The sequence below is a fragment of the Somniosus microcephalus genome, chromosome 4, assembly GCF_052327205.1.
Source record: "Somniosus microcephalus isolate GS21.2 chromosome 4, FLI_Smic_1.0, whole genome shotgun sequence".
NCBI classification, from domain to species: Eukaryota; Metazoa; Chordata; class Chondrichthyes; order Squaliformes; family Somniosidae; genus Somniosus; species Somniosus microcephalus.
The window spans coordinates 336,277,443-336,303,781 of NC_140990.1; the positions used below are offsets into that span (position 1 = coordinate 336,277,443).

The 26,339-nt window shown below is 40.0% G+C and overlaps 1 protein-coding gene across 15 annotated transcripts in view; it reads right to left on the reverse strand.

Annotated features, from left to right (window-relative positions):
- Positions 1-26,339, reverse strand: part of clasp1a (cytoplasmic linker associated protein 1a) — a 362,676-nt gene that overhangs the window by 120,864 nt on the left and 215,473 nt on the right. For 5 of the 15 annotated variants that reach the window (XM_085986894.1, XM_085986893.1, XM_085986898.1 and 2 more), the window contains 4 exons: positions 24,822-24,929; positions 22,310-22,477; positions 5,140-5,243; positions 3,691-3,714 (listed from right to left, as the gene is read on the reverse strand). In XM_085986894.1, the coding sequence (XP_085843020.1) occupies positions 3,691-3,714; positions 5,140-5,243; positions 22,310-22,477; positions 24,822-24,929 (404 nt within the window). Of the gene's footprint in view, positions 1-3,690; positions 3,715-5,139; positions 5,244-8,554; positions 8,618-9,257; positions 9,300-22,309; positions 22,478-23,123; positions 23,151-24,821; positions 24,930-26,339 lie in introns of all 15 variants that reach the window. The other 10 variants (XM_085986890.1, XM_085986888.1, XM_085986896.1 and 7 more) reach the window with 6 other exon arrangements.

Genomic DNA, 26,339 nt, shown 5'->3' on the forward strand with positions numbered 1-26,339 from the left:
GGTTATGAGAAGAAGTAAATTACACTTAGCATAAGAACACAAGAAATAGGAGCATGGTAGGCCATTCCATCACGGCTGATGTTCTGCCTCAACACCATTTTTCCGCCCAATTGGCATATTCCTCGATTCCCTTGGTATCGAAAAATCTATCGCTCTTTGTCTTGAATGTTTTATTATTAATAGGATCCTTGTCCGGGTCATTGTTCTGCTCAGGCATCACGCATGTGTGTTATGAACAGACAGCATTTAAATAGGTGTCTCACATAGAAATATAGGTCACAACATGAAAACTGGTTATTCAGCACAATCAGCCTGTGTCAGCATTTTAATTCGCTGCCCCACTCCCACCTCTCTGTCCTGGGCCTCCTACACGGTTCTAATGAACCTCAACGGAAGCTCGAGGAACAGCTCATCTTTCAATTAAGAGCTTTACAGCCTTCCGGACTCAACATAGAGTTCAACAATTTCAGATCATAACCACTGCTCCCATTTTCTCAGGCAGCAGCTGTTGGCAATGATTCTGCTGTTGCCATTTACACCTCTAGACCCATCTTTTGTTTCTTGACTTCTCCCATTACCACCCCCTTTTTGTCATTTAATCTCGCCTGCCTACCACTTTATCACAAACCTTCCTTTTTGTTCTTTCCTCCCCTCCCCTGCCTCTGTACTTGATTAAAACCTAACTTTTTCTAGTTCGAACGAAAGGTCATTGACCTGAAACGTTAACTCGGATTCTCTCTCCACAGATGCTACCTGACCTGCTGAGGATTTCCAGCATTTTCTGTTTCTATTGCAGATTTCCAGCATCTATCTACCCTGTCCCATCCTTTTACAGGAGACTTTGGTTTATCCGGAAGTTGTATGTCCGGAAACCTCGATCTACCGGCAAAAATTAGGAGCCGTTTTGTTAGGTTTTTTTTCTTCTCGTGGCTTTTTTTCCCCTTCTTGTGGCTTTTTTTTTTCCAACAGTCAGGCTCTGGAAAGTCTCTCTGAAGCTGTTGCTAAGCTACAAAGACGCTTCTAAGGTACGGGCCGACTGTCTGAAGCTGTTGCTAAGCAACAGTGTTTGTTGTCAGATACGGAGATGAAAACCTCCGTATGCTTCAACATTAACGCTGGTATGTCTGGCAGTTTGGATAGATCGGCAACAGCTCGGTCCCGTCGGTGCCGGATATAACAAAGTTTCCTGTATAGTGTTTAACAATTGAATAATATTTCTCTGTAATCTGCATTGTTTAAACAGATTTTTAAACATTCCAAGGCTTTCTTCCTATTTGTAATTTCTCACACCAGGCAGCATCTGTTTTATACCCTCTCAAGTTTCAATATTCTACCTAAATTGTGAAGCCCAACACTGCAACAGCCCTCTAATGGAGGTCTTAATAAGAATTTATATAGGCTCATCATTACCTCTTGACTTTTATATTATATTCCTTGTGATAAGTTACTGAAATTCTAGATTTTATTTTTATATAAACAGCCTCATCAACCAGACATGTTGCCTTTAATGTCCTGTGAACCTTATCTCCAAATCTATTTTTCCATAGCATGGAGCATACTTCCATTTAGAGTATAATTGCTGCTATTTATTTATATATTCTTTAATTAATCAAAACACCTCATCTAACACGGACATTGAATTCCACCTGCCACTTTTTAGCCCATTCCCCCATCTCATCTCTTTGCAGCTTATTTTGGTCTTCTAAAGAATCATCTTTTCCTCTAATTTTATCATCTGCAAATTTCAACACCACTCCTCTCGGCCTATCCTAAAATCTTTGATATACACAGTGAATTGAAGTGATCCCAAGACTGAACCCTGTGGGACACAACTGCCCACTTCCAACCACTCTTCAAAAAAAAAAAATTAAATAAATAACTGCCTGCTCTGAAAAACTCCTACTATCTGCTTTCTCCCCTCCAACCAATTTGCAATCTAATTTGCTATGCTCCCCTTATTCCATTACCCTTGATTTTCTCTAGTAATCTCCCATCTGATATCTTGTCAACAGCTTTCCATGTCCACGTACACTACATCCACTGCATTTTCTCCATCAGGTCTTATAATTAGATAGAAATAACGCACTTAAGTGTTAAAATTTTCTAAGAGCACACTTGTAACTGTGAAACACTTTTTTTGGTCCAGTCAGGTGGTTCCATGAAAGTCCTGCTTACTCCATCAATGTTGTAAAGCACCTCAAAACAGAGTTTCTCTTTCTCGCTTACACACATCAGTAGCATAACACCAGCCAACTGTGGCAGCAATAGTATTGTATAACACAAACTAACAACTAAACCTCAATAAATGAAAAACTCCAAAAAAGGTATAGAATATTTAAAAGACAAAAACAGCCTGGAGTATATTCTGCCTACAACACAAACTTTTGGGGTATAACAATTGCCAAATCACTGCAGTTGTGATCCTTTGTGGATTACAGCCATATCATCGCTTCTGGCATTCTTTGTACTGCATACATTATATAGCGGATCTTAAATTGACCTGTATGAATGCACGGCTTTAAATTTTTGTACTTGTTTTGGGAACAGAGTTCAAAAAAATAAAGGTTCTCCTGCCAGAACCCATTGGGGGTTAATTTTAAACTAACCCATTCGTTGGAAAACTGACTGGATCGGATTGGCTGACCGTTTTACACCCTGCCCGATTTTACTGCCCATTGACATCAAAATCAGGCAAGGAGTAAAACAGACATCAACTCGATCCCGTCAGTTTCCCACCAGGCAGGTTCAGTTAGGTTAAAATTATCCCCATTCTTTTTGTCTACAAAATGAATTCAACCACTGCGCGTTAATACCACACCTTATAAAAACCAAACATCAAAAGCATGCATAAAAAAAGATCTTTAGAGATGAAAAATAAAGAAGTGTGGAAAATCTTTTCTTGTATCAATATTTCTTTGGTTCTCATTAAGCTCCATGAATGTTTGTTCTGGGGAATGAACAGGAGGTCACCAATCAGTGGACAGTTTTCTGCTGTGGGTCCAGATCCACTGAGGACTAACAAAAAGCAACAGTGCAGATGCTGGATATCTGAAACAAAAAAAAACCAAAATGCTGGAAATACACAACAGGTAGGTCAGCATCTGTGGGGAGAACAGGCAAGGTAATGATTCAGATGTGAACTCAGCTTTGAAACATGAGTCCACACCCAAAACGTTCACTTATCCGTTCTGACTGACCGGCTGTGTGTTTCCAGTATTTTCTGTTTTTGTTTCACCATGGACTGGGTTTAGACTAACCAACCCAATTTCCAATTGGACCCATGCAACCAGCAGAAGAGACTTTCATCCCACCAGTCTGGGCTGAATTTAAACACAGACCCCAGAGGTGAACAGTGTATTAACCCACTGGACCATCCAATCCCTTTGTAACCACTCATTTTCAGCTTGTTTGTGCCCGACAGTTATAACCATCTAATCAGCTCAGGACTGCACCAATTGTTACTACGTAGCTACATACGATTCCTTAATACCCCAGTAGTTTTGAGGCTTGTAAGTTCTCTTATGTGACAGCAAGCAACTTTGTAATGCAGTCCCAGACATCCACAATTCCATATACAGTGCACCTCTGATCTGGTACTGTATGTATTCTAACAGTCTGGAAGAATAATAAAAACAGCAAAGAAACAGTAGAATGATTGGTGAAGAAAACAGGATCAAAAAGCACTACTACCTTAGTCCTGGAGTCTCCTAATAGCTGATTGCAGCAAAACAATTTTCAGGGGAGAAAGTACAAAGAATCATGTCAAAAGGAGAATAATTGAATATTTTCACAGTAGAAGAATAAATTAATTAAGCAAATTAAACACAAAAAAAGACATTTGAAAGAGATGCTTACTTTCAGAAATACTTAATCAATTTCTACATTACATCGGTTCAACAAATGGGAGAGGGGTAATACCAAAATCCTGCTACCATACCAACATATGACATGAATAAGGTATGGGGTGGTCAATGCTCATCGTGCCTTTGTACAGGTCAATGGGAGAATAATTGTTTTAGTCTCATCTGAAAAAGTAATCATACTCCAAGAAAGTGTACAAATTATGGGACCTGGAGTTACAGATAAGCATTAGAATTCATTCCATAGCAATAGTCTAACTGTAGCTGTATCTGGTACCATTTAACATCAGAAGTTAATGCCATCAGATAAAAAGCTTTTGTTTTATTTTATTTAAATAGGGGGACTTCGCAGCACTTTATGTCCCCGGACTCCCCCTCATTGTCCCAACTTCTGGGATGTGGAGAGACCCTATTACACAGGGGAAGGAAGAGAAGGCAAGAGCAAGGGAGTGAGTAAGTGAATGAAAAAGGGGACAGAATGAAAGAGTGAAAGACAGATAGAAGAGGGCAGGAGAGACACAAGAGAAGAGGGCAGGAGAGACACAAGAGAAGAGGGCAGGAGAGACACAAGAGAGCGAGAGTGAAGAGAGTAGGAGAGAAAGCACAAGGAGAGAATGGGAGTGAGAGAGAAAAAAGATCAAAGAAAACAAGAGTCTCCCCCCACCACAGCATATCATCTCAAAGGCGATTCCACAGAAAAAGCAATTGCAGCTTCAAGAATAGGAATGCGGTATCACTGACAACAGTTTGAAGGACAACATCCAACATCGGAGGTGCTAACATGTGTTTTTTTTTTAACAAGAACATGCAACTTACAGAAATGCAATTTTTAGAAAAAAGCAAGGAAAAGTAAATTAGACATACTTGCTTGATGATGTGCTCCACAGTTGAACAGTCAGCCAGTGTTAATAAGACTCAAATAAATGAGGGCAAACTTGAGCACGCTACTGGACAGTGGCCATTATTCATGGACTTGTACCCCCGCAAAGGAGTTAACAATTTTAGGACAGATGGGTTGGGGGGGGGGGGGGACCTCAATACTGTCCCAAATTCATAACCGTCCAAAAAACAATAGAGTCTCAAGTTCCACCACTCGGCCATATACAATTGTCAAGAACCACAACAGCATGTAATGATAATCTGATGTAAAAATAATGCTAGACAGCGAAGGTAGGGCTTTTCAAAAAAAATGTAAACCATAATTGCACTTCAAAAAAGGTACATTTTTAGACTGGACTTCCATTTCAGTCTTGCAGTTCACTATTTAAAGATTTATTACCAAGGCATCTGCAACTGCAGCCTCCACCTCCGTGCTTGTGTTGAGAACCCTCATGGCATTTACTGCGGCAGGCAACCGACCAGCTTGTCCAAGCCCATAACGATCTAATTAAAATGAAAATATGAAGTTAAACGAACAGAGTTATTAAAAGGAAGTTATGTTTCTCAAATTACACTTTAACCGAGGCCAGCAAGAGCAGTTATTGTGACAAGTAGTTTTGACCACTATTTAAAGTTGCAACGCAACAAATGCAACCTTAAATCAGAAATTACTTCTCACCCCACTCCCAGCAAAACAAACCTCAGTAACGATGCAACTAAAAGAGTAATGAAAGTTTGGCCAACAATCCGACAGAATGTTAAGATTATTATCCCTTCCCATTGAAAGAGTTTTGAAAGAGGAGGATGTAAATTTTTGGTTTGAATCCATTTGGTGCAAAAAATGTTTCCACTTTGGTAATGTACCATAATTTTGAATTTAAAAAAAAATGTTCAATCTGCGTATGCACAAGAAGAATCGATTGCTGGGCTCACCAAGGTCTGTGTGGGTGGGTGGACTGGTTACAAATGAATTTAGCACAAAGGGTTGGCTGTAGGTCAGTGTGTTCTGTGGCGAGTCAGAAAATAGTAATAGCAATAGTATAAACTAAATTGTGTTTCAATTGTTCCTAACTGCACATTCAACTACATCCACATAAACATGGGTTTGTTTAATACTGAAACTCAGTGTGTGACTCAACACTCCTGTTTATATGAAGTTATCCCTTTAAGTGAATGTATGCCTTTTTCCACCCCCCCATACTGAACCATTAATGTTTCAAATGATTTGGAAGTGAGCAACAACTTTCAATTTTATATAAATATCTACAATAAATTGAAAGTGCAGCAGAAATTAAGTTGTCATATCTATAGCACGCACCTGTGCAACACCACTCGGGATGGTTGGATTTTTCTCATCAACAATTTCAATGTTATTGCTTAAAGAAGCTAAAACACTCAAATACATGTTTACAAGTTAATAAGACTGCTTCAGCTTCAGGGAATGTGGGCCGATAGTGAATTATTAAACAATGAATTTGAGCTGTAACTAATATGTGCTCAATTGATACCTCCAAGTCTTGCTGGCAGACCTTTTGTTACAGGGAGCCCCTCCTTCCATGCAGAGAGGTGGGCAGGAAAGCTCGAGGAGTGGAGTGCAGGGGTTAAGTCTAGTAGCGACTATGCGATTATCACTAGTAGCAACACGAACACTACATTATTTGATTATCTGCACGCATACCCTTCTGCAGTTCCCAGTCTATACATTTAATGTAATACATGAAAATAAAAGTGGAGTGGATTCCAATAGTGATACTGCTGAACAAACATATTGGTGTTGGAAGCCACTCAAATACGCAAACCCTCGGAGCAGGAGGGAGTGACCGCTGCTTATGACTCCGCTGGAATATCCGGGGTCAAGTCATCTCACATGCATGGCAGGGGTGGGAAACTGCACCACCATGGGCAAACTTTGGGCACTCAAGGTGGGGGCTGGGGGGGAAGAAAAAGAGGGTGGAAAAAGCCGCACCTGTTGGCCAATTAGGGGTGTGTGCGTCGCTGGATCTGTGCAAATTCAGGGCCACAACCCTCAGGATGTTAACAAAAATCAGGTTACATTGGAGAGTATGTTATAAAAGTTGCAGTCACTAACGGAAGTTATACATTACCAGTGTTAGAACTGCAACCTTGTTCGAATTAGTAGCATTATAGCAAGGGAGTGTATTTTTCCATTTTTTTTATGAAACAGAGTGGACTTTCCATTTAATATTATTTTGGCTAATTTTACTGTGGATAGAGAGAGGATTCTAGAGTATTATTAAAAACTGGATAGGTTCACAGAATTAGGCAGATGTGTTTTATTACTTTAAAAGGAAAACCAATTAAAGCCCTGCAAAAATTAATGTTTTCATTGTAGTTGAACTTCATAATCTCAAGTTTATAATACATTGGTTCAATATAATAAAAGTCCGGGAGCGAGACAAAAGAGGAATTAGTATAAAGATGAATGAGGGGGAAGAAATGGAGGTTACAGAAGTACATAATAGAATAATTATACACGGGACTCTGGACAGTGCAGGTTTGATGGGCCAAATAATGTTCTCACGTCAGATGTACTGTGTTTTTAAAATGTACCAATTAAATGGTTAACTGGATTAATGGGCATTCAGTCTCTAACTATTTCAGTGAAACTATATATATGTTAGGTTAGATTTTCAACTTGCCGTCCAGGTGTAAAATTGCCATTGTGGATTGGCCGCCCATTATAGAACTTGCCCAATTCTCAATTCCAGTTTTACACCCAGTGGCAAGTCGAAAATCTACCCCGTTTAGTCGTGCAGTGACAAATTTGCTCAATTTGATCACTAATTTTGCTGTTTTATGGCTAGGTGTACAAAGGCAATAATAGCAATAAGTTAGATATTAAACATGTGTTGACCAGATAAGCCCAGAAACTAGTTGCTAAATTAATCAAAAATGTGTTGACGGCAGTAATATGATTGGTATCAGTGTGCACAAAGGTAGAAAACCTGATGTCGGCAAGTCTTTAAGACATTAACTTGACTAAAAGCAAATTAATTAGAATAATCCTTTTTCCCAATTTGATTAATCTTCATAAACAAACTAATTTCACACAAACACCAAAGTAAGCCATACTTCCATTCGACTCTTCCAGGTTGATGAATAAATTTTAATTCCATGTTCACCCATGCACTCTCAGTATCCTGTTATAATTTTGTCTCTGGCAATTATGACAAAGTGGACTTTTCAACAACAGCTGCTTCTTGTCACTCTAACTTTATTAAACCCGTTTATAATCCAGTGGCCTGACTGACAGGATTAGATTTCAACAACCGATCTGTCTGGAAATTAAACAATCAATCCTTTTAAGGGCAAAAATTAAAAAAAGTCAGTAGTGGTACAAAATGAAAACATAAATTAGTAATGACTACCACTACACAGTACAATTTGCAACATCACATTTCACCAGAAAATATTAATGATGCAACTGAAATAATGACGACTGTACAGACTATGACGAAAAAGCTCAAATGAAGTGCACTATTGGGCAATCATAATTGTCATCTTTTCCCATAGCGTACAAGCACTTCTCTGTTTACGCTCCACCCAATACAGTACCAGATGGCCATACATTTATTTTTAGATATACCCGTTCCTGACGATGGATCATGGCACCCTCGCTCCAAGAGTTTTCTTTATACTCTTGTAAAAATGACAATTATGATTGCTCCTTGTATGTATGCAACTTAAAATGACCATTTGAAAAAAAAAAACTGGCTGCAGTTAGAAAACCCCAATGACCAATGGGGAAAAAAATTGGGGAAATTAGAACAAGCATGCAAACAGCACTTGTTCACCTGGCTGCCCAATAGAATCAGCAGTGGAGAGTGCGCTGGTGGACCTCGAGTGTCGACGAGAGGCTGGAAGCAAATGAAGGGCAATACCCTGGGGTTAGCAAGTTTCCACATCACTTTCGGCTACACAGGTGACAAGGTTACTGGCAATAAATAGTTCTGGCCTCTTTTTAAAAAATAAATACAAATCCAACCAAGGTGCTACAGACACGCCTGCTGCTCATATTGTTGCTTTCAATAGAGAAAAATGTTCATGGAGTTTAAATAAATTTGCAACTTTCTTTTAGGCCAACTATACTTAACAGATATGCAAGGTAAACCATGCCCTCGGGGAAATAAAATTGTTTTCAATTAAGGCGGCATCTTCAGAAGTATTAAATGTCTCACATGCTTTCGCTTCGCCAAAAGCAACATACTCTTCAATGGAATTAAGTTAAAAAGTTCTGTGCAAATTTAGCTCAAGGTGCATTACGAAGCTGAATACCAAACACATTCAGGTGGGAAACACAGCACATTCAGCAAATGAAGTAGAACAATGCTGCGTGCGGACAATGCTCGTACTTCACCAAAGGCCATATATACGTTCCAAGTGGAGTGTCATTAGTTCATTAATACACACAGTTCAAACTTAAGTTTTATTTGTTTTTTTAAACAAATTCAATGCCACGTACAGTTGAAGAACTCAAGTAAGAATTGAAGTACGTACATGTCACAAGGGCTTTAACCCATTTATAGCCAGGGATTTTTCCTACTTGTAAAAGAATGTATACTTGGAATAAATTGTTGAGATAAAAATCTTTTCTTTAATAAGACAACAAAATTCTGGAGGACTAAAATTCCTGAACCTTCAAAAAGGAAACAGCATTACATTTACGTGCATGAATTAAATCCATGGTGCCAAAACAGAACTGGTAACCAGGTCTACTTGTGTCTCACCAAACAGCACCAGAAAATAAAAATATACAGCCACGCGACTTTAAAAAAAAAACATTTAAATGCAATGTGCCGGATAAAACTGCTTTTCGTTCTCATTTTCTTTCAGAATTGTTAAGTTTGCATACAGACAGTACTTCATAGTAATCGAAAGCAGTATTTTTCTAGATTTCCCACTTAACTCGATGCAAAAGCACCTAAAATCTTTTTAGTTACTTTTACATTGGGTTTTAATGGAATGTTCATGTCATGCATGAGTCTCGTGCAGCCGGCAGCAACCCTGGATTCACCAAGACCGGTCGTCTGAAAGACTTGGCAAAACAAAAAAGCCCCGGCACTTACCTGGGGTTGGCTTTAACCAATCCAGCAAATCGATTCCAAGGTTTAACTGCTAGCATTAGACCTTCGTGTTGGGAGCCAGTGCCATAATCACTCCCGCCCTCCCACCCCAAGTATAAAAGCAGCTAAAACTGAAGCTATTCAAAGCTACTTGGAAATTTGGAGCATACTGCTGCCGAGGAGAATGTTGTGTGTTTCTCCATGCTACTGTATTGAAAAGGCTTGTTTCTTTGGTATTGGCCTTATTACCAAATACAAGACTTAGCTAGGCTACAAGTCTTTTTCAAATTTATCAGTAACAGCACAAATAGTTAGCTGGCTTATAAATTAAGATAGAGCTAGATAGGAGGGGAAACAGAAATGAAAAGATCTAGGGCTAGATTTTCGGGGAGCCGTCAGGTGGGGTTTCAGGTGTGGGGGGGCAGGGGGGGGGGGAATATCCCGACTTTGGGGGTTCCGACACCATCCCGCCCAAAACCCCGCCCCGCGTAAGTTTCAGGGGCGGCGGCCGCCGAAACCAGGCGGGAAGGGATTAGTGCCAATTAACTGCCTGTTAACAGGTAGTTAACAGGCAGTCTTTAGCCTAATCCCTATTTTGAGGGGTGTCGAGTGGGTTTCCCGACGGCTCCAAACCTCGCCAAGTTAGAGCAGCGGGCCGTCGGGTTGAAGGAGTTGGGTCGCGATGTCGGCGCTCAGGTGAGTGATGGGTGCATGAGTGTAAAGGTAAGTGTGTTTGGTGTGTCTAAAGTGTGTAAAGAACTTTTACTTACCTTTACTTAACAGCCTTTCTTCCTGTAGCTGTCGGGAGCGCAGCACTCAGCCAGAACTGAAAGCTGAACGGCTGCGATGTCAAAAGTGACAGCTTTCAGCTTTTAGTGCTGCTGAGATTTCTAAATGAGTCTGCGCAGGAGGACTCATCTTAGAAATCAGACTGTCAGTGTTTGACAGCTTCAAACAGCTGTAAAACACTGATATTTCATGTCAGAAATCTTGACAGATGAAATTTCAGTCTGTGACGTCACCTGTTGTCGGGTGGCCCTTAATTGGCCTGCTGAGCCCGCTGGGCGGGCTCAACAAGGTCAATCAAGGGAAAATCGCGCGGATTGGCCGGACGTCGATGCAGGCGAGTCAGAAACCCGAAAGGGGAAGTCCCGCCTTCTTCCCCAACAGGTTCGACAAAATCGACCCCCTAGTCTCTAATTAATTCTTAGCTCTTGTCTGCAATTACTTAACTGTGAGCACACTTTAAAGAAAAATTGTTCTCAGGACATGGTCATTGCAGGCAAGGCCACATTTATTGCCCACCCCTAGGTGGCGATGGTGGGCCTACTCATTAAACTGCTGCAGTCCTTGTGGTGGTGACGCTCCCACAATGGTTGTTTGGTAGGAAATTCCAGGGTTTCCACCCAGCAATGTTGAAGGAACGATGATTATATGGCCAAGTCACAATGGTTTGCAACTTGGAGAGAAACTTGGGAGATTGTGGCATCCCCACAACATTGCTGTTCTTGTTCCTCTTGGTGGTAGAGGTCGGAGGGGAGGAAGATGGTTGGGCCAAGGACGCCACCCTGAGGAACTCCTGCAGTGATATCCTGGGGCAGCGATAGCTGGCAACAATCACAACCCTCTTCCTTTGTGTTAGGTATGATCCTCTTTGACCCCATTGACTTAAGTTCTGTTAGGCCTGCTTGGTGTCATACTTGGTCCATTGCTGCGTCGATGTCAATGGCAGCTACGCTCGCATTTTGTCTGGCGTACAGCTCTTGCATCCATGTCTAGATCAAAGCGGTGATGAGGTCTGAATCCACGTAGCTCTGGTGGAACCTGAACTGCACATTGTTTCGATCAATAACCAGGTTACCACAGAAAAATAGGAGCAGCAATAGGCCATTTGACCCTTCGAGCCTGCTCCGCCATTCAATATTATCATGGCTGATCCTCCATCTCAATACCATATTCCCGCTCTTTCCCCATACCCCTTGATGTCTTTTGTGTCTAGGAATCTATCTATCTCCTTCTTAAATATATTCAGTGACTTGACCTCCACAGCCTTCTGTGGTAGAGAATTCCACAGGTTCACCAGCCTGAGTGAAGAAATTTCTCCTCATCTCAGTCCTAAATGTCCTACCCCTCGTTCTAGACCCCCCAGCCAGGGGAAACATCCTCCCTGCATCCAGTCTGTCTAGTCCTGTCAGAATTTTATATGTTTCAATGAGATCCCCTCTCATTCTTCTAAACGCTAGTGAATACAGGCCTAGTCGACCCAATCTCTCCTCATACGAGAGTCCTGCCATCCCAGGAATCAGTCTGGTGAACCTTCACTGCACTCCCTCTATGGCAAGTATATCCTCTCTTAGGTAAGGAGACCAAAACTGCCCACAGTACTCTAGGTGTGGTCTCACCAAGGCCCTATACAATTGTAGTAAGACATCCTTGCTCCTGTACTCAAATCCTCTTGCAATGAAAGCCAACATACCATTTGCCTTCCTAACTGCTTGCTGCACCTGCATGTTTGCTTTCAGTGACTGGTGTACAAGGACACCCAGGTCCCTTTGTACATCAACATTTCCCAATCTATCACCATTTAAGTAATAACTCTACCTTTCTGTTTTTCCTACCGAAGTGGATAACTTCACATTTATCCACGTTATACTGCATCTGCCATGTATTTGCCCACTCACTCAACTTGTCTAAATCGTCTTGAAGCCTCTTTGCATCCTCTTCACAACCCCACCTAGTTTCAAGTCATCAGCAAACTTGGAAATATTACATTTGGTTCCCTCATCCAAGTCATTGATATATAGTGAATAGCTGGGGCCCAAGCACTGATCCCTGACCCCACCAGTCACCGCCTGCCACCCCGAAAAAGACCCATTTATTCCTACTCTCTGTTTCCTGTCTGTTAACCAATTTTCAATCCATGCCAGTATATTACCCCCAATCCCATGTGCTTTAATTTTGCACACTAACCTCTTATGTGGGACTTTATCAAAGGCCTTCTGAAAATCCAAATACACCACATCCACTGGTTCTCCCTTATCTATTCTACCAGTTACATCCTCAAAGAACTCCAGTAGGTTTGTTAAACAGGATTTCCCTTTCATAAATCCACGTTGACTTTGTCTAATCCTGTGTCCTGTTATCACATCCTTTCGAATAGACCCTACTACAGAGGTTAGGCTAACCGGTCTGTAGTTCCCTGTTTTCTCTCTCCCTCCTTTTTTAAATAGTGGGGTTACATTTGTCACCCTCCAATCTGCAGGAACTGTTCCATAATCTATAGAATTTTGGAAGATGACAACCAATGCATCCACTATTTCCATGGCTACCTCTTTTAGTACTCTGGGATGCAGATTATCAGGTACTCGTGATTTATCAGCTTTCAGTCCCATTAATTTCTCCAGCACTATTTTTTTTACTAATACTAATTTCCTTTAATTCCTCCTTCTCACTCAACCCTTGGTTCCCTAGCATTTCTGGGAAGTTATTTGTGTCCTCTTCCATAAAGACAGAACCAAAGTATTTGTTTAATTGCTCTGCCATTTCCTTGTTCCCCATTATAAATTCTCCCGTTTCTGACTGTAAGGGATCTACATTTGTCTTCACTAATCTTTTCCTTTTTACATACGTGTAGAAGCTTTTACAACCGGCTTTTATGTTCCTTGCAAGTTTACTCTTGTACTCTATTTTTCCCCTCTTAATCAATCTCTTGGTCTTTTTTTGCTGAACTCGAAACTGCTCCCAATCCTCAGGCTTGTCACTTTTTCTGGCAACTTTATATGCCTCCTCTTTGGATCTAATACTAGCCTTAATTTCTTTTGTTAGCCATGGTTGGGCCACTTTTCCTTTTGTATTTGTGCGCCAGAAAGGAACGTATAACTGTTGCAATTCATGCATTCGTTCCTTAAATGTTAGCCATTGCCTATCCACCATCGTGCCTTTTAATGAAGCTCCCCAATCTATCATAGCCAACTCACTCCTCATACCTTCGTAGTTTCCTTTGTTTAGATTGAAGACCCTAGTTTCAGGTTGGACTACTTCACTTTCCATTTTAATGAAGAATTCTATCATTTTATTGTCACTCTTCCCTAAAGGACCCCACACAAGATTATTAATTAACTCCTTCTCATTGCACAATACCCAATCTAGGATAGCCTGTTCCCTAGTTGGCTCTTCAACGTACTGGTCTAAAAAAAATCTCATACACACTCCAGGAATTCATCTTCCACAATATTATTGCTAATTTGGTTTGGCCAGTCTATATGTAGATTAAAGTCACCCATGATTACTGTAGTACCCTTGTTACATGCATCTCTAATTTCCTGTTTGATGCCATCCCCTACATTACCACTACTGTTTGGAGGCCTATAGACAACTCCCACCAATGTTTTCGGCCCCATGGTACTTCTTAGCTACACCCCGACTGATTCTACATCTTGATTTTCTGAGCCAATATTCTCTCACTATTGCTCTGATTTCATCCTTTACTAACAAGGCCACCCCACCTTTTTTCTTGTCCTTCCTAAATATCGAATACCCTTGGATATTCAGCTCCCAGCCCTGGTCACCCTGCAGCCATGTCTCCGTAATCGTAATTATATCGAATCCGTTTACATCTATTTGCGCTGTTAATTCGTCTACCGTATTACGAATGCTTCTTGCATTCAGATACGGTGCCTTTAGATTGGTCTTTTTAACATTTTTAGACATCTTCACATTTTTTGGTACTATGACTCTATTTGTCTTACCACCAGTTTCTCTTACCCGGACCCTATTTGTTAGTGCATTCCTTTGTTTGTACGCTCTGTCCCTTCCTGACACAATCGGGTTATCCTTACCCCAATCACTTTCCTGCACTGCTTCCTTGTCTTTACTCTAACATTCTAGATTTCTCTCCACCGGGACCCGTCCCCCCCCCCTTATTTCATTGAGCAGACATTGCTTTATGGCACTATTCTTTCCAGAACTTCACTGATGATTGGAGCAGCAGCAACAACAACGTGTATTTATATAGTGCCTTTAATGTAGTGAAACGTCCCAAGGCGCTTCACAGGAGAGTTAAGAGACAAAAAAAAGGCTGATAGAGCAGTAATTGAAAGGTTAGATTTGTCCTGCTTTCGTTGGATAGGACATGCCTGGGAAATCTTCCACGTTGTCGAGTAAATATCAAGTGTCATAGCTGTATTAGAACATCTTGGCTAGCTCTGGTGCACAGGTCTTCAGCAATACTGCCAGAATGTTGTCGGAGTCCATAAACTTTTCTGTGTTCAGTGCACCCAGCCACTTCTTAATGTCACGTGGAGTGAACAGAACTGGCTGGACACTGGTATCTATTTGATGGGAGTGAGTCTCGGGAGGAAGCCAAATACAATCATCTACTTGGCACTTTTGGCTGAAGACACGTGCACATACTTCAGCCCCATCTCCTCCACTCACAAGTTGGGCTCCACCATGGATGGAGGATGAGAATGCTCTAGGAGCCGCCTTCTCCTCCCAATGAGGTGGCTGTGAGTATAACTATGTTAGACTGCTGCTTAACTCATCTGAGACAGTGATTGTTTACAACTGGGCTGTTTGCTTGGCTAATTCAGAGGGCAGTAAAAATCAACCGCCTTATGTGGGACTGGAATTACATGTCGGCCAGACGAGGTAGAGGTGGCCGACTCCCTTCCCTGAAGGGCATAACTGAACCAATTGGGTTATCATTACAACCTGGAAGCTTTCATAGTATTTTTTTGGTGCTAGTCCACAAATTACTAGATTTTTATTGAATTTAATTTCACAACCTGTCATGGTGATATTTCAACTTCTGGGTTGCTAGTCCAGTACCATAACCGCTAGGCTCAAATACGTAAATGTCAATCAATTTCACATTTGCAATAAGACAAAGTATCAGGGTCAGATTCATTGTTTTGCATTCTGCATTTTTGCATTCAATTTAATACATATACATAGATAGAAGTTACAACACAGAAACAGGCCACTTGGCCCAACCAGTTCACGTTGGCGTCTACCTTCCACGTGCCTAAATAGTTCTAATCACATTTACTCACTCTGTTCCTGTATCCCTTCAACCCCTTTTCCTTCATCCACCTAACCAATATAATCTCTAATGTTGACATAACTCCTGCTGCAACCACTAACCCAGGAAGTGAATTCACAACTCTACGGAAGTTTCTCTTGCCCTCCGTTTTAAATCTCTTACATTTAATCTTGCATGTATGGCTGCTAAATTCTTGGCCCTTTAACTCCTGGAAACCGTCTGCTTTTACCTACTCTGTCCCTGCCCTTCATAATTTTAAACACTTCATTATATCACCCCATAAGCTGCATTGTTATAATAAAAACCCCAAGGCTAAGTGCATGTTTAAATGTTTTGTCCTGCAACATTTAAAAAAAGAGTTCTGATAAAACTGTTGACTTTTGCATCAAAATCTCTCCTAAAAATGTGGCTTATGGTGTTATGTTCTTGTTGCTTACAGCTAAGTATCTGACAAGTTTACATGAACCAGCACAACTAACAGAATGCATATACAATACATTTCAAAAGATTATGACTGATGTCTTTGGAAAATATATTTACAGATTGGTCAAACCTGGCTCATCATAAACTCATTAACCCCAATGTGTGTAGATTTGAACAATGTCCTAAGTACTAATTACCATTATAAATGTACTTGATTAAACAAATCCAGATCTATAAACCAAATACCAAACATCAAATCCCCACTGTTTGTTGTGCTACAGTCTTTTCAGATGGCAAGATGTTGGGAGTTCATAATCCTTAAAAAAAAACTATTTTACTTGCGGGATTTTATAAATAACAAATTTGTCAAATTGTCCAGTAGTGCAGCAGTTTCTAATCTAAAAAAACAGAACCGGTATTTACAATATGTACCTCCTAGGTTTGTTTACTGTACCAGTGAGCAAACATGTAGAAATGCAAATATATCAATGTGATGTTACATTTAACAATGCACCTCCACTAACCAGGCTTAAGATATTTAGAACTGTTGCTTCCACCAGCCTGATTTTTAGAAATATCTTTATATAAATCAATAAAAAGTAAGTACAAATGAGGGAGGCTGTTTGGTCCATCCACCTACATAACAGTTAATGCACTTCAGAAATATTTTTGGGATGTGAAATGCTTTAGGATGACTTCAATCACAATGCAAGGCAATATATAAACGCAAGTTTTTTTTTTCTATCTCGCTCATTCTGTCACAGAAACCTACAGCCTCTCCATCAAAGCAGCTAAATACCCATCAAATGATAGTTTTTGCTTCCATTACCCCATCCAGAAGATCATTAATCATATTCTGCATGAATAAGTGCTTATTGACATTGTTCCTCAACTTGCCTTTTATTACTTAATATCCATGTGTTTTTTAAAAAAACTAGTTTATACCTATGCCCATAGCATTATGTTAAACCAGGAGTCATGATTTAATTTAATACAGGACTCTGGATTTAATTTTTCTGTTCTGATTTATATACCTTTGTATGGTTCGTCTCTCATTCACCACCTTTCAAGGCTGAAGAATCTGAACTTTTCTAGTCTTTTCCCACAACTCAGTCTGTTGACACTAGATCAGCATCATGGCACTACTCTGCACGACCTCCAGGACTTGGGACATTTCCCTTGTGCCTCAGCGACGAGCATGAAGTGTAGGCTGACCAAAACACGATGAGTGCTCAGTCTACCATCACTCCAAGATCTCTTTCGGCCTCTCCCCTAGCTAGTTCAACACCATAATTAGGGATGGGCAATAAATGCCCACATCCCAGGAACAAATTTTTAAAAAATTCACTGAATAAGCGCAACTCCCATTTTTTCTTCAAATTAGCTTTCCTGTTTAAAATTTAGAGTTCCCAATGTTTAGAGAGCAGAATGTGCACTGATGAATGTAACACTAGCTGGCTACTGTACCTGGAAACACTATATCCTCCACTCACCAGCATTTTACACAAACTAGGAGGTATAAAATTGTAAATATCAGTCCTGTTGTCTTGTGTTCGGAAGTTACAGGAGCACTAAATGATGAAAAACAGTGTTTTACTTTGCTTCTTCACTTAATCCTGTAATTTCCAATTCAGAACAAAATTGGACATTCCCAATATATTTGGATACACCAGGTTTAACAGTACATCAGATAAAAGATATACAATTACCCCATCCCCCAAAAATAATTAGAAAGTGCACAAACCCATGAGAAACACCAATATAAGGAAATGTCAAATGTTGCTTCGCCTGCCATGAACTGTAAGGTAGGCAAGGATGACATTAACTAACATATTTCATCCCTTGTATGCTTCCAACATTTTGATACCATTATTAACGCAAGCTAAAATGGCTACATTCCACTCTCAACCACTGCCTTATTACAGTGCCAGTGAGGTCTGTATTAAATTTTGGACTTCCCAAGCAGAACATGGTCAGTAAAATGGAATTACACAGTCATTTTCCATTCTGAAGATTTAAATTGCCTTGGACTGGATTGGACAAAAAAGGGTAATTTCTACCCTTTCCAATATGTTACACTATATGATTTATCCAATGATTTCTAGCATTAAAGTTTAATTTGATTAGTGGAAGACCAGAAAATTATAATTCCATTGCAACAGGTAATATGTGATCTTGTTATTCTTTGGATATAAAACATAGCTGAAGAATTATGCAATCATAAGCTCACTTTCATATAAGAGGTAGTTCCATTTCTAGGCATTATTATAACTCTGTAGTGCATGAACTGTAATAATTATCTTTAAAATGAATTATTGGGGTCTGATGTGTGGAAAAATAGCAGAAAATATTCACTCAGCTATGCAGCAATAAACTCCAATTGTGATGGTATACTGTACAGAAGCAATGCTACTACTAGGGTTTGCTGACCAGCAGAGGGAGCAGCATGCAAGAGGACAGGGAAAAGGGGCAGAACTAAAAGAAAACAATAGAAAGCCCCCAAATAAAAAGAGCAAAGGCCATTGCCTCTTGGCACTAACCTTAATAGGTCAAAGGGCAAGACAAGGCTAGCCATAATGGCTCTTATGCCTGTAGGTACTCACCAAGTGTTGCGAAGCCCCGAACGGGGCTTGTATCTCGACTGCTCTCACGGCTCGTATCGCGGCTGCATCCCTGACTCATGCTTGGTCGAGGGATACGGCTGCTCCGCGCTAGCATGAGTTGGGAAGAGCGGTAAACATTTGGTGAAGTTCATTACAGCAATATTTTAAGTGAAAGATTCCACAATATTAGTACCGTTAATGTTCAACATCTAATGTTTTTAAATACAAACAAGACAGTAATAGTTAGCGCTGGGCAACCACATATTTAAACAGTATAAAGGATCAGTTTTGAAGAAAACAATGGTGGAATATGAAATAACAACAGAAAATGCTGGAAAAACTCAGCAGGTCAGGCAACGTCCGTGGAGAGAAATTGGAGTTGACGTTTCGGGTCGAACCCTTCTTCAAAACTGGAAAGAAAAGAAATTAGATTGAAGGCAGGGCTGCGATCGGACAAAAGTGAAAGCAACAAAAGAGCTAGACGAGATGGTAATAGGCTGAGATTAGGTGTAAAGTGTACTGGCAGGGCAAGAGATAGCTGCCAGGTGGGAGAGAGAAACACAAGGCGCTCTCTCCCACCTGGCAGCTATCTCTTGCCCTGCCAGTACACTTTACACCTAATCTCAGCCTGTTACCATCTCGTCTAGCTCTTTTGTTTCTTTCACTTCTTTTGTCCGATCGCAGCCCTGCCTTCGATCTAATTTCTTTTCTTTCCAGTTTTGAAGAAGGGTTCGACCCGAAACGTCAACTCAAATTTCTCTCCACGGATGTTGCCTGACCTGCTGAGTTTTTCCAGCATTTTCTGTTGTTATTTCAGATTTCCAACATCTGCAGTATTTTGCTATCGTAATGGTGGAATATGGATAGTTTTACTTCACTTTAATAGGAGATGCAATTGCTTTCCCTTCCCTTTGCTGGAAGGTCCCTGGAAGCTACCATGTTTCCTACTAATTTGCTGCATTTACAAAGTTTTCTTATTTTTGGTAATAAACCATTATATTATGTAAGCCAATTAAATTATAAAACTTCAAAAATTCTTGACAAAAATCTGACAAGTTTTAAAAGGTAACCAATGGCAATGAAGCAGCACCATGGAGTGGCAGAACACAGTTCCCAAACAAGGCTGCTCAGCACAGGGAGGCGCTAAACAGATCAGCTGCCTTCATGCAGGGGCTAGGGGGAAATCAAGCATTGTCTCATCCGGGGGTTGGGTTCAGTGCTTTCTGCCACCTGGTGGATGACCAAACAAACAGCAGGTGGTCTGACAATAAGGCAACCTGCATCCTTAGCAGCAAGGCTTGAGGGCCTTGAAGAACTTGGCGGGAGGGGGAAAATGGAGAAAGAGAAAATCTGAGTTTGTGTTTGCAGCGGATGGTAAATAAATCCCTTAGGTCGACTTTAAAAAAAATAAAAACAGTGACCAATAATATGAGAAATTCAAAGTGTCACTGGCCATTCCAGATCCAAAAGAAATGACTAAACATACCAGCTCTGAAAAGAAATTGAAAAACTTCACAGAATGAAATGATTCTGCCAAGAGTGATCTTTTGTCGGTATTAATTTGGATATAGTCCGCTTATTTGCCCACTAATCAGCATTCTACATAGCGAGAGATATTGAGAAATACAAACCAGGAGGTCCAAGGTTCGAACCCCATGCTCTGCTGGGTTAACGGACGTCAACTGAGCAATACAATCAGCCTCAGTAGCCATGGACTAAGAATTGAGAAGAAAAGAAAGAAATAGCCAGGGCTCCGGTTCTTAATTGCTATCCCACAGGTATTGCTGGGAAGTGTGCATGAATGAATGTGTGTGGTTGCCTGTGATACTCCACAGTCAAATAACCCAACATTACCAGTCTAGGCTTTCTATGAAGTTAGCCATTTTGGCAAAGTACAGGCGGGGCTGCCAGAACCAGTGGAACTCTTCTCCAGTGAAACTCAGCATTTTCTTTAGGCAGGAAGGGGGAAAAAAAAGGGGTAACTGGTTTAAAAAGAAACCTTTTTTAATTAACTAAAATACCTCAAACTTGCAGTCAGCACTAACTATAACAAGCCTTTTAATTTTGCCTTAAAATCATTTCTTTCCATCAGCAAGAGTAAATGTAGATATTAAGCAAAGAATTTGAAAAATCTTAATTTTTTTAGTTACTGTTACAATTCAGGATTAGAAATTGTTTCCCATTTCCAAGCACATCGACTTGTAGACAGTAATGTGTAAATCAAATATGAGGTTATGTAAATTGGGGAACTTTGAGAACTATTTCATATCTTGCTTTCTTTAATGCCAGTCTACAGAACAACTAACCCTCAATTTATTAATTATACTTGAGATGGAGGCAATCGGTCAATATTGACGCCTAATGAATTGGTGAATAAGTGGCAACAGATTTACTATAATGACTTTTTTTTGAATTGATGAGGAGGAAAGATGGGAAGGAACTGGTTTTACTTGAAGGTTAAACAATAAAAAGCATCAGTTACAGAACTTACTAAAAAGGAAGAAAAAGTCCAACTGTAATCTTACATCACTTTATAGACATTTTAATAATGAGATATCGGCATTCTGTCATTTTTTCCATCTATTTCAGCTGGTGTACAAAATGAGCTAAAAATATTGGATTCAACAGAGCTTCAATATATCTAGACATTAAATCAGGTGGAAGCAATACTCCATGACCAGCACAGGAAAGAGTAAGGAAAAAGCACAAAGACAAGCACCATGTCATTTGTTAGTACTTAAGTGTGCTTCAATTGGTACATTTGCCTCTACAGCAACGCTGAATTTATCAGATATATTTAAAAAAAAAGTAGAATGTTGCACAATGAACAGATTAAGTACAACCAATTACAGGTACACGCATACTAAAAAGTAGTGAAAGGGATTGAACCAAATATGGCAGGCCAACTGTACAGAAGAGGCCCTGTTAGCATTGGCCAAAAGTAGAAATAAATATCAATGCTTTTTTTTTTCCACTTTACAGAATTTTATTTGCATATACATATTCGATGTTTACGCATCTACACACACACACTTGTTGATTTGTGGTGCTGCACATAGGAGTCAAGTGTCATCTTCAGGTGAAGCAGGGTGGAGAATAATTGGACCAGGGTGCACAGATGTAATTCAGTCCCCATTTTAAAGTCATACGTTATTTTTATATTTCCACTATAAATTCCCCTATATCAGCATTTAAAATGGAAGCTGCCTATGTAAAATTGTCATGCTGTAACTACACCCCCCTGTCTGCAATGCCTTCACCAAGGGGGGGGGGGAAAGAGAAAGAGAAAGAGAATGGCGAAAGCGTGATTACAGCATAGCATATTTATTCCTGTGCTGACATGGTTAGTCAACAGGTTTAGCTTAGAAGGCACATTTAAAGAAAAACAGATTTGTGGTCTGGATAACTAAGCCTTACCTAACCCCAATCTGTTGGGGCTGGCTTCCCTACTGCACCCCTGACTGCGGGGGATTTTGCTGCGTTTCTCGGATGCTTGAGGTACTACAGAAACTCTCTGCGGTCCACTGCTCATGCCGGAGTACGTGCCACTGAGGAGTTTGCCAGGTGAACTGGATCTGCTTCCAGCTGCGAGAATAAGCAATAAAAAGCTAGTTAAAATAAAACAGCTACAATGGGAAAATTAAGTCACAGCACTGAGGGAGGTTGGAGGAAATTATTGGAGTCAAAATTAATAGCTGCTAAAAATCAAAGAATTCATTACTTTATAATAAATGAAACTGTTCTAGAACTTTGAACGTTAAAAAAAAATTAAACTAGTAAAACTTGCATGTTATCCACGGTTTGTTACTGCGAAACCTGTAAAACACTGCATTGTACCGATAACTTTTATAACTAAAAGGTTGAAATATCTGTAGAATCACTGTGGTCAGGACAATGATTCAATTTATGTGTACAATAAGCTTATTGAAGATAAAATTACCAAGAATTCATAATAAATGTTCAATTTCTGAGTTTAATGCCTTCTATGCTTAACCAGCCACTGCATATATTCAAAATGTCAACAGGAAAGTACTGATGGTCCCAAATCTCATGAGAAAGGAACCAGAGGTACAATTGTTTTAAGAAATTAAGTGGTTTACAGGAAAAAATAAAATTCAACATTTTTGCAAAGAAATACTGCCCATGTTAACATGACCTGATTACAATGACAAATGGAAGCATTCATTTGACAACAGGTTAATTTACTCTTGTAGGTGAAGAGGAACCTTACCGCCTGCAGGATTAGCTGATCTGGATCCTTAGCATGGAAGCAAGTAAAAAGGGATAGGTACAAGAAGTTCAATGGAAAGATTAAAGAAATGCAAAGACTACTAGAATTGCCATGATCATTTTGAGCAAAGTTGTTCAAACATCACAGGTCAGAGCTTACATTTCAGTTTGTTTCAGTGTCAACAGTAATATTAAGTATTTTCATCAACTATGTCTGTACAAACACTGACATAAAAATAAGAGGCAAGATTGCTACACTTGTTAAACAATCAGAAAATCAATTACCATATTATAGCACACATATTGGAATTCACATCTAATCTATACTTAATTTATTCCTCTATATATCTTGTAATGTCACCTCTCTGATGGAGTGGGCCTTTGGCGTAGCGGTAGCATCCCCGCCGCTGGGCCAGAAGGCGTAGGGTTTCGAACCCCGCTCCAGACAGTCCCGGCAAGTGGAGTCGGAGCTCCAGCTCTAAATTCTGGGTTGACATCCAGCGGGATACTTGCGTCCGTGGGCGTGGGTGGCCCCCCGCCCCTCGTATGGGTTGTGGGAGCCCGTAAAACCCTCCCGCCATAGGACTAACCACCCTAATGGCTGGTACGAAGATGGTTACGGTCACGGAAGGAGCGTTAACCGCGGCCAGAAATCCTTCCACCACTTCATACAGTTCCCCAAAGGGAACAGTGTGAAGACATGTACGTACGACGACGACCTCTCTGATTCTATTTTACCATGACAGGGGTCAAATATTAAATATTTTGCACTCGTGTTTTGAAATGAGCTCTTTGAATATTAGTGTATGAGCGCTCAATGCATTCTATGAAATTCCTTTGTCCATTGTTTAACAGGGGCGTTAACCTGTTTTGCTCAATACATTTTTTTTTTAAAGTAGCGAGAAAGGAATTCCATATGAAGACATTATGCATTCATACACTAATATTAGAAGAACCTAATTTAAAGGCATTAGCATAACTATGCTGGAGGATAAAAATAAATTTGTTGAAGGCAGTAATAACATACAAGGTTTAATTACAATGGTCAGGCATTCTCCCATTCCTGTCTGCTTCACTAAAATTGTAGTCACGTTAAAAATCATTACCAGAAATATATTCGGAAAGTGAAAATGTCTTTCTTAAAGCTACTAGAAAACAAAATATTGTGGACAGATGGGTGGTTCATCAAATTGGAACACTCATATGTACCATCACAAAGTTGGAGAACGCAGATTCAATCCCGACTCTACTAAACTGCTAATCTGTGCACGTTGTAGAGGGAGGAGTCAAACAGAGATAAACAGTTTCTCAGACAAAGAAAATCAGCAAGGAAGCCTTCATTGAGCCACTGCTGATCGACTCCAAGGCTACCAATAAGGGAAGTATACATATTGTTCTGGAAAGCAGATTTCACACCTGCCCTCTAGGTGGCAGAATTACACAGCTCAACACAATTAATTCTAAGTGTGCAGTTACTGACACCATAAAAAGCATGCTGCACCCTTTTGTGAAATTCATTTTCACTGCACGATTAAAAAAATGCAAATGTAATCATTAAAAAAAATGCCCAATAACTTGGAGAGAGTGGAAAAGAGTTAAACTTTAATTCAATAGTAATAGACAAGAATAAAGAACCTGGTGTTTAGATATTACAACAATGTGCAAAATTTACTTGGAAGTATTAATTTGTTTCACTTACGTTGGGACTGAGATACTACTTTAGCTCGGCTACGGCCTCTGGTATCAGAGGGTGTGCTGGCTACACTGGTGGCACTCCCAGCACTCTGGCGTCTAGAGCGCACCCGACCTGTACACATATACAAATATACTCAGTAAGAGAACATGAAGTTTTAAAAAAAGTCACAGCAGCTAACAGACACCAGCTAGTTTTCTTTACCATTTATATACCCCTTACACACCAGCATATTAGAAATGGTTCACAAGCGGTATTATTGGAGAATACAACATAAATTGTATTTTAAGCAATTCTAGATCTTAAAAAAAAACTTTAGTATTGAATTAGTAATAGCAAGAGACTCAATGATAACGCAAGTATACTGACGCAGATAATGCAATTAAATACAAGGAAGTCACAAAAGATGGTCAGTGTACATTGGCATTTTGTCCATACACAAGGATCCAATGTGTGCAGTTTTGCACTGTACTTGAAGTGAAGATATTTGCATAGCTGGGATGATTAAAATCACAATAGCCGATAACTTTTTGAAAGCGGTTATGCCTTTAATGCAGATTAAAGCAGCATCTGTTTACTGTAATATACAATGCTTATTCAAATCAGCTGCTATATTTCACATATTTTATTCTGTAACCTGTAAACAAACATTGGTGCAGGAAGTAACAGAATTAGAAATTGTCTATTTTCCAAACATGCGCTATACTGTGAACAGATGGAAGCAGATTTCCAATGTGCTCAATCAACAGAAAATGGACTATTTAAAAAAAAAAGACACAAGCAGCAAAGATACACCTGTAGAAGTGAATAAATTACTTCAACCCAACACAAATTGTAGTTGGGTTTGAATAGAGTCTGTACAAAATCAATTAACACATATTGGCCCGTATTTTCCGATCAGGCCTGCGATCTGGAAAAATCTGCACCCTTACCGGAGGGCTCCCGGGACGCACACGCTTCCGCTCCTGGGCCTCTCCAAACTGCCAGTGCGCAGGGCCCACGTATCCCAGAGGCGCAGGTAGTTCGCAGCGTCCCTGGGATCACGTGGGCCATGGGGAGCCAATCACACAAGGGAATCTCCCTTCAAACATTTGACAGGAAGACCTGTCAAATATATGAATGGAGATCAATGAAAAAATAGCAAAACTTTAAATACATTAAAAAAAAATCACTTTTAAAATGACTTGAAATTACAATAAATTATTATTTTTTTCAAAAAATTAAATTTATTTTATATAGGGCTAAAAATAAACTTACCTTTTTAAAAGTATTTTTAAATGATAAATCAGTGAAAATTTTTTTTTTTAATTTTTCAACTCTTCAACTTTTACCAGGCATAAGAATTGTAAGGGTTTTCTGCGGGCGGAGGGTCTCCAAAAAGCAAAACTATTCGCCCGCAGAGTCACTTCTCTCAGGCAGCCGGAGGATCTGCCAAGACCATTCTTGACAGATCGGAAATGCCGGTTTTCAGCTGTGCATGCCTGTAACTGGCATTTCTGATGTACCCACCCATAGGGATTGGAA